At 41.3% G+C, this 9,026-nt stretch overlaps 2 protein-coding genes across 5 annotated transcripts; one reads left to right on the top strand and one right to left on the bottom strand.

Annotated features, from left to right (window-relative positions):
- Positions 1–1,034: 1,034 nt before the first annotated feature.
- LOC132891263 (potassium voltage-gated channel subfamily E member 1) lies at positions 1,035–1,424 on the top strand. Its single transcript, XM_060928751.1, has one exon. The coding sequence runs from the start codon at positions 1,035–1,037 to the stop codon at positions 1,422–1,424; it is 390 nt and encodes a 129-aa protein (XP_060784734.1).
- Positions 1,425–1,619: 195 nt separating this feature from the next.
- dnajc28 (DnaJ (Hsp40) homolog, subfamily C, member 28) lies at positions 1,620–8,016 on the bottom strand. 4 transcript variants are annotated; one of them, XM_060928749.1, is made up of 4 exons: positions 7,926–8,016; positions 5,644–5,742; positions 3,777–3,951; positions 1,620–2,939 (listed from the first exon to the last, which is right to left on the bottom strand). In XM_060928749.1, the coding sequence occupies exon 4, from the start codon at positions 2,933–2,935 to the stop codon at positions 1,811–1,813; it is 1,125 nt and encodes a 374-aa protein (XP_060784732.1). In that variant the 5' UTR covers positions 2,936–2,939; positions 3,777–3,951; positions 5,644–5,742; positions 7,926–8,016; the 3' UTR covers positions 1,620–1,810. The 4 variants fall into 4 exon arrangements, with proteins under 4 accessions (XP_060784732.1, XP_060784731.1, XP_060784730.1 ...); XM_060928748.1 differs by lacking the exon at positions 5,644–5,742 and adding an exon at positions 4,894–5,044; XM_060928747.1 differs by lacking the exon at positions 5,644–5,742.
- Positions 8,017–9,026: the final 1,010 nt, after the last annotated feature.

Below are 9,026 nucleotides of genomic sequence, written 5' to 3'. Positions count from 1 at the left end.
ACACAGACAACCATTCACACTCACACCTACGGTCAATTTAGAGTCACCAGTTAACCTAACCTGCATGTCTTTGGACTGTGGGGGAAACCCACGCGGACACGGGGAGGACATGCAAACTCCACACAGAAAGGCCCTCACCGGCCCCGGAGCTCGAACCCAGGACCTTCTTGCTGTGAGGCGACAGCGCTAACCACTACACCACCGTACCGTCCTTTTATATTTGTATGTAAAAATTTAATTTATCTAGAAGTTTTTTCTCTATTTTCTATTCTCTGTTTATCCTGTAATGATGCTGCTGGAATTTTAATTTCCCTGAGGGAACCCGCCCAAAGGGATCAATAAAGTTCTATCTAATCTGATCTACTGTTTTCTGGAAGATCTCATTCAATAAGCACTGTCTGCTTTCTGATATTACTTTTTATTACATAGTCATAAAAAGAACCAAGGACAGGTTATTACTTGGTTACAGTATGTGTATCAAGCTACTATATTAGCTTCACCAATGTTATACTGGTTTTATATATAACATTTACTTATTAGAGGTCACTGAAGTCCTTTCATTACATGGGAAAACATTAGAGCGTATTTGGTTCAGAGTCTGCCCTCTTGAAGTGTATGTAGTCATGACGTGAAGATGTTGCCCTCACCAACCTTCACTTGTTTTAGACTTATTAAACCTGCTGATGACTTCAAGGAGAGGTGGGTGTGACTGTTTCATATATGTGGGTGGATCCATAACCTTCAAGAGTCTCCATGTGCATATAATTTATGAGATAAAACCAAGGACGTTACTATACACCACAGGTTGCGCTTCATTAATCTTTTTATAACTCAACCCACTGGAGATTTGAAGGTATGTCTTTTCAGTAGTTTTATGTGCCTTTTTTAATCAAGGCATTTAAAAATTGAAAAACTGAAATCTCATTTAATGCTTTTCCTGACATTGAATTGTAATTAAATAATAATTCATGATGCTGAAGAGCAATATTAACTCATCGTGGTTTTCTTTTTTTTTCAAACTAGTGAAGGCAAATATGCTAGCACAAAATCATTCAGATGTTCAATCTCTCCTGCTCTCCTTGCTTCAGCACTATCTTAATGAAACCTGGAACCTTCCAGCACCATCTCTCCTTCCTGCTGCTCACCAGCCAGCTGAGCCTTTCAGTGCAGTGGCAGTTAAAGCGCAGAGTCACGGGTTCATCTACATTTTACTGATGGTTGGGCTCTTCAGCTTTTTCACCTTTGGCATCATGTTCAGTTACATGCGCTCTAAAAAGCTGGAGAACTCTCAGGATCCATACCACCAGTATATAGCTAGAGACTGGGTGAGCGTGCTGGCTCCGTCTATAGCCATAGCTCAGGCTCTCAAAAAGGAGTCTGTGGTTATTGGAAACCCTGCAGCCCTGGAGCACCTGCCGGGATGAAGAGGCAAGAAACTGGAGCAGCGAGTGAGCGTGGATAAGTGATGATGATTGCTAGGTACAAACATTTAGCTTGATTGCAAAGTCAAGTTAGTCAAACGATTAAATTGTACATTTCTCAAAAATCACAATATTCTACGATATAACCCTTTCTATCTGACACAGAATGCTTACTTAAAAAGGACATAACATGATGTATTAGTTTAAATATGATTTTATTTACACGATGGTGATTTGTCAGTCATGCATGAGAACTGAGCCATGTTTAATGCATTTTCTCTTTTAAAATAGTTCCTCAAATTTCTCTATAAGCAGATAATAATAAATGGCAAACCATTGTAAAAAGACTTGTGTATCCTTTTGAAATACAGCATTTTTCAGACATAATTTCATCTGAGCAGACTCTGCATCCACATCATAAGTCCTTGCCTTGAGTTCTGCTGAGAGGTGGCTGCATTCTCTCTCTCCTCCGTGAGCTTCCTCTCTTTCTCCAGCTCCTTCTCCTTTCTATCTTGTTGATCAGCTTTCAGTACTTTCTCCATCTCTCTGTTCATATTAAAATGAACCATCTGCCAACTCATCAGCGGCACAATCAAGTTGAAATCGTCCACTTTCTTGTTGAGCTTGGTCAGTTCTTCGGAGAAAATGGCACAGTGTTCTTTCCACTGCATCTGCTCCGAGTGTTTCATTGGGTTTCCTAGTCTACCCCGAACTTCCTGAAGTCTCTTGCGCATCTTCTCAATTGTCTCTCTAATCTCTTTCTGGGCCACTATCCACTCAGGTTGGTAGCCGTTATCAATGAGAATGCGGTTGAGGTTGTGGGTCATGGGGTCAGCATAGGGGTTGTGTTCAAATTTGCTGAGTGGTTTACCGGCGCCACTTAGGTTGTGGAAGTCACCACGCGCCATCGACTCCTGGATGAGATCCTCAACCAGTCTCTCCACAGTCTGTGTTATCTGGGTCTTCCGGCTTCGTAGGCGTGTATCCCTCAAAACCATGGCTCCCTCTTCTGCTGCTGCTTTCTCCATGATTTTGTAGCGATACTCCAACACCTGATCTGTAGCTCTGTCCATCTGGAACTGCCGATACTGTCGTTCACGCTGGCTGGGTGTTCCAGAGCCCACACCTTCATAGCTGAGGTAGTGTCTGTGCTGTGGTGCATGACTTTGAGTCTTTTCCTCCTCTTCCTCAGTATTCTGAGATCTAGACCTTTGCCATGCCAGGTGGGCTAGTACAACTCTGTAAGCCTCCTCTATGTGGGAGAATAAAGCAGCATCAGCAGTGGGGGCTCCAGAGTCAGGGTGGTACAGTTTGGCCATGCGCAAGTAGGCTTCTTTGACTGTGGCATGGCTGCTGACTCTGTCCTCAGGCAGCTGCAGCAAGTGCAGACTTTCTCTTAAGCCACGCCCAGGTTGAGGCCTGGAACTGAGCAGGCGAAGAGTGATGGCACTGTAGACAATCAGGAGTCTGTGATGGTCTCCAGGGTACAGTCGCAGCAATGCAGAGCAGCTCATTGTGCTGAAAAGAACACATTCAAACATCAAGAGAAGATACAGACATTAAAATGGTCAGAATAGACATATTAAATGCATACTGCAATCTCCAAGTATGTAATTCAACATTTGCAGTATACTATTGAGTGCAAAAGATTGTACCCTTCGGAAGAAGAAGGCAAAGTCTCTAATGAGTTGGGCGTTTTGTTTCTTCCTCCTGGGAAACCCATAAGCATTCTACAACTCTACAAATGTTTCCCTATCAGACAGGGAGAACCTGTACACAGGGTTCTAATCAATTTAGGAAGCAAACCAAAACCCCAATAACTATCTGAAGAACCATTTATTTTTTTCATTTATTTCATTTTTTATTTATCATCCAGATCTTGTGTAGATAATTTTATAGTCAGTACAGTGCACTAGTTGCACCAGCTGAAAGTAAGTTCAATTGTAAGCGAGTCTGAATTGTAATCGAGACCATTACATTTGAGTTTACAAACCACTAAATGACTGATGGTTGGACCAATCGACATAGTACACCTAAACCTCGTTGGTGCAACTACTCTGAGAGTCTGTATACTTTAAACAATGCTGCCATGTATTATATTTGGGGGCCAAGCATTGAAAGTGCTAAGGCACCCTACTGGAATTGCATATTTTCTTCTTCTTTATTATTATTATGAACAACTTTGATATGGGAGTCTACTGGAGCCATACAGATACTGACACAAAACTTGCTACATACATATATTAAGTGACATGACTTGATGTCAAGAGACAATCCTCGACTTCATTTGCAAATCGGTAGAGCTATTGAAAAGATGAAGTGCAGGAATCTTTCACAAACAGCTGTATATTTTACCTTTAAATTTAATATGTCCTTGGGAACAAGTGCTGATGGTCCCAAGGGCTTCTGGTCTTCCTACATCACTAAGGAGTTTGTCCAAAAGCACCTGGCCCCCTAATCACTTTGTTAGGAGGATTTCTTCATGTGGATTATGAACACTGCAAATGGAGACCTCGCAGACACACAGTTTCTGGAAGGGAACACATGAAAGGAAGGGATTGTAAAACTACAGACACATACACACATCCATTATTTGTAGCCGCTTATCCTGTTCTACAGGGTCGCAGGCAAGCTGGAGCCTATCCCAGCTGACTATGGTGGGGTTTACATTAGACCGTATCAGCGGATCATCAGATTAACGTTTTTAAAACGATTAGTGTGCACACAGCAACACCAATACACGATTTGCGTGCACACAGCAACACCAATACACGGATACGCTCGGCTCCGCAGGCATCCTGCGCTCCAAATCACTCCGCCCTGAACAGCGAGTGCCCTCTGGAGGGTGCGCACTCCGGCCCTGCGCAGCTCACAGAGCGCACAAGCAGTGATTCGGGACTGAGCCGCTGTGTGTGTGATCCCAGCGCATATCACTTACCACTTGCAAGTGGAAGGATGGCAAGCCTAAAGACAATCATAACTACACAATGGGCAGTATTTGCATCAGTATTTGCAGCATTTTCATACTTTTATACTCTTTAATGAAAGGTGATACAAGGTGGAAGTCCGCGCCGTTTTTCAGCAGTCGCGTCACATGACCAACGCCAGCGAATCAGGAAGGTGGATGTCACAGTGACGTTGTCCAATGACAAAGCCAGCTAGAGCTCAGCACAGCGTATCCGCGTATTCTCAATGTTTACACAGCACCGGACCAGACACGATCTGAATTGAATACGTGGACCCTGGCGGATTCCCGTTTCCCGGCGTTTCCAGGCGTTTTAATGTAAACGGACAGTGCATCCGCGAAGAAAACGAGACGGATACGGTCTAATGTAAACTTGGCCTATGGGTGAGAGGCGGGGTACACCCTGGACAAGTCGCCAGGTCATCGCAGGGCTGACACAGAGACAAACAACCATTTCACACTCACATTCACACCTACGGTCAATTTAGAGCCACCAATTACCCTAACCTGCATGTCTTTGGACTGTGGGGGAAACCGGAGCACCCGGAGGAAACCCACGCGGACACTGGGAAAACATGCAAACTCCACACAGAAAGGCCCTCGCCAGCTGCTGGGCTCGAACCCGGACCTTCTTGCTGTGAGGGGACAGTGCTGACCACTACACACACACACACACACACACACACACATTATATTTATACACACACTAATATACAGTGCTCAGCGTAAATGAGTACACCCCCTTTGAAAAGTAACATTTTAAACAATATCTCAATGAACACAAACAATTTCCAAAATGTTGACAAGACAAAGTTTAATATAACACCTGTTTAACTTATAACATGAAAATAAGGTTCATAATATAACTTAGATTACACAATTTTTCAGTTTTACTCAAATTAGGGTTGTGCAAAAATGAGTACATCCCACAACAAAAACTAGTACATCTAGTACTTTGTATGGCCTCCATGATTTTTAATGACAGCACCAAGTCTTCTAGGCATGGAATGAACAAGTTGGCGACATTTTGCAACATCAATCTTTTTCCATTCTTCAACAACGACCTCTTTCAGTGACTGGATGCTGGATGGAGAGTGATGCTCAACTTGTCTCTTCAGAATTTCCCAAAGAAAATAATTTCTTTACACCACAAAGGTGAAGGCTACAAGAAGATCAGCAAAGCTTTACTTATCAGTCAGAATACTGTCGCAAAAGTGGTACAAAAATTTAAGAAAGATGGAATTGCAATCATCTCACAGACATATCCAGGCCATCCACGGAAGTTAACACCTCGACAGGAGCATCTTCTGATGAGAAGGGTTGAAGAAAATCGGCATGCAAGTTCACTGCAGTTATCTAAAGAAGTAGAAAGCCAAACTGGGGTGACTATTTCCCATGACACAATACGGCGTACACTGCAGAGAAATGGCATGCATGGATACTGTCCACAAAAGAAGCCTCTCCTAAAGCCCAGGCACAAAAAAGCCCGCCTAGGGTTTGCCAGGGCCCATGCTGACAAAGATGAAGACTACTGGGACTCTATACTCTGGAGTGATGAGACCAAGATAAATGTTTTTGGAACTGATGGCTTCAAAACTGTATGACGTCACAAAGGTGAGGAATACAAAGAAAAATGCATGGTGCCTACAGTGAAACATGGTGGTGGCAGTGTCCTTATGTGGGGCTGTATGAGTGCTGCTGGTGTCGGGGAGTTGAATTTCATTAATGGCATCATGAATTCACAGATGTATTGCTCTATACTGAAAGAGAAGATGCTACCATCACTCTGTGCCCTTGGTCGTTGTGCACTTTTCCAACATGACTAAACACACATCTAAGGCCACTGTTGGATTTCTGAAGAAGAACAGGGTGAAAGTGATTCAGTGGCCAAGTACAGTATGTCTCCTGATCTGAACCCAATCGAACACCTATGGGGAATTCTGAAGAGACAAGTTGAGCATCACTCTCCATCCAGCATCCAGTCACTAAAAGAGGTCATTGTTGAAGAATGGAAAAAGATTGATGTTGCAAAATGTCGCCAACTTGTTCATTCCATGCCTAGAAGACTTGGTGCTGTCATTAAAAATCATGGAGGCCATACAAAGTACTAGATGTAGTAGTTTTTGTTGGGGGGTGTACTCATTTTTGCACAACCCTAATTTGAGTAAAACTGAAAAATGTGTAATCTAAGTTATATTATTAACCTTACTTTCACGTTATAATTTAAACAGATGTTATATTAAACTTTGTCTTGTCAACATTTTGGAAATTGTTTGTGTTCACTGAGATATTGTTTAAAATGTTCCTTTTCAAAGGGGGTGTAGGGTTGTTTTACAATCAGGGTACAAAGTTTGTGTCACAAGGGTCCAAAATTCAAATTGATTCAAACTGGTTCTTGTACCAGTTTTTAAGTGAAGGACAAGTTAAAGAACAGATAGGCATGTGTAATAGTTTGTATAATAAGTGTAGCTTTAAGCAGGGCTGGGAGAAACAAATGAAGTGATTCTCAGAGAGGACTTTTTTTTTTTGACAATTCAGAATCCACTACTTCCACAGTGCTTTTAAATATAAGGCTGTAAGCTTTGTGTTAGTTGTCTCTAATATTTATGTCCCAATATCTTGACCACATTTTAGCATGAAAATAATCATTTTAGATATGTTATTTTATATTGAAAAATTAGCTGTCTCGGAGAGGACATTTTTTTTGACACAATTACATACTAATTTGATCAAAATAGTCTGAAAACTTACTGGCATTCAACATTAAAACTTAACTTTGTTTCCAATGATATGGAACCAAATATTTGTTTTATGGTATAAAAAATGATTTAAGTGCATCCCTTTTGGAGCTACCTGTGGTCAAAAAAGCACTTTTTCTAAATGACATGAGTAATTTTGCTAAATATGACATATATTGCCATACATTCACCAAAAATAACGTTATCACCAAATTTTTTTTGCATGGTAAATAGAGCTATCACAGGGCTACAATAAAACAACCAAGTTTATTTAGTCAAGCCTTTTGATATTGAAGATAATAAGTGTTAAATGTGATTTTTAGCTTGCGTACCCTGATTGTCAAACAACACTGTACTCATTTACGCTCAGCACTGTATATATATCAGCCAATATATGGAGCTTTTTCAAGCAGAGCAAAATGTCTTCATGAGACAGGAACCTCTTCGCTGCGTCACAATCATGAAGAATCTTCCATTTATGCTTGTTTACGTTCCTGAATGACTGGTGACCGTGAAAACGTCATTCTGTACGACACAGGAGTTTTTTGTTTTTTTTTTAAATCCAAGGTCACCTTACACATTACTAATTACGACGTACCTTTATTACCCATGGTGCAAGCGACATTTTACACCACGCTCGTTTTAAACTGCTCTCAGCAGATGGTTAAGGAGCGCCATTACAGCCTGATGGATATGATTTACTTCAGCTGGTGCAACTGGCCCTTAATTAGAGAACTTACTAAACGCTAAGCCCGTTGTATGTTTGGTGCATTAAAACAGAAAAGAGATGATATGCCATACCTCAGTTTATTCTAAAAATCATCCCATTTCCAATGGCGCTCAATCTAAACGTCCTTGTACCCAGAACCCGACGGTTTGTTGTCTTTGGGTGAAGAGAAATGCTTGCTGGGACGTGGAGTTAAAGAGCTTGTAGTCAGAAATATGACTGCAGTGTACTGACCTAACCAGAAGATGGCGCCAAACGCCACGCACTTCTCTGTGAGCTTGTGATAAAATTCTGTGCTTATTTCCCAAAAGTCGTTAATCATTTTAACCTCAGATAAATTATCCCTAGCGGATAGTAATTTAGGAGTTAATGTGCAATGAATTATATCATGCTATTTAAAGCTTACACTAACAATGACCAATAACACTGGATTTCGATTAGCCATAAAACTGATGAAGCCTGTCGTAGCCTTTTCATAGCTGAACAGAGTGTACTTGTAGGCTATTTAGTCATATACATAATGACGCTAATCCTGTTATTCATGATGACACATTGAGGTAATTAAAGCTTATTCAAACATAAATGTACTGACTTCAGTTTAAAATGTGGCAAGGGCTCCAATAACAACGAGAAGGGTGCCAGTATTATTAATACTGGGCCCCCTGACAGGTTAATGCACTGGGCTTCCTGCCATATACACTGTATTTTTATTTTTTATTCTCCTTTACAATTCCTAATAGAGTAGTCACACAAGAGGCGGAATGAGCCAGAATGCTGTCGGAATGAAAATTCTTATATTCTGGGATATTCGACGTGCATTCTAAAAATTCTGACTGCATTCTGAGTGCATTCCAAACATTCGGGCCCATTCTTGTGGCCGGCCCGAATCTTTTCCTCATGCTCAAAACATTCGAGATGCATTCGAAGAGGAGAAATATCGAACGGCATTCGCATTCTAACTGCATTCTGACTGCATTTTAAATATTCTTACAGCATTCCAACAGCAGTCGACTCGAAACATTCTGATCACGTTCGAGGGAAAAATCGAAATGGTAAGCCTATTCAAATCCTGCCAGAATGTGCCTCGAATGAGCCGGAATGTTGTCGGAATGAAAATTCCTCGTATATTCCAGGATATATGAGCTGCATTCTCTTTGAATTCTTAGACGTTCAAA

Source organism: Neoarius graeffei, chromosome 9, assembly GCF_027579695.1.
Source record: "Neoarius graeffei isolate fNeoGra1 chromosome 9, fNeoGra1.pri, whole genome shotgun sequence".
In the NCBI taxonomy this organism is placed as follows: domain Eukaryota; kingdom Metazoa; phylum Chordata; class Actinopteri; order Siluriformes; family Ariidae; genus Neoarius; species Neoarius graeffei.
Note: the sequence above shows the minus strand (reverse complement) of the source record. Positions and strands in the feature narration are given on the sequence as shown.

Coding starts and splice junctions, on each gene's coding strand:
- LOC132891263 (XM_060928751.1), top strand. CDS start 1,035: ATGCTAGCACAAAATCATTCAGATGTTCAATCTCTCCTGCTCTCCTTG.
- dnajc28 (XM_060928749.1), bottom strand. CDS start 2,935: ATGAGCTGCTCTGCATTGCTGCGACTGTACCCTGGAGACCATCACAGA.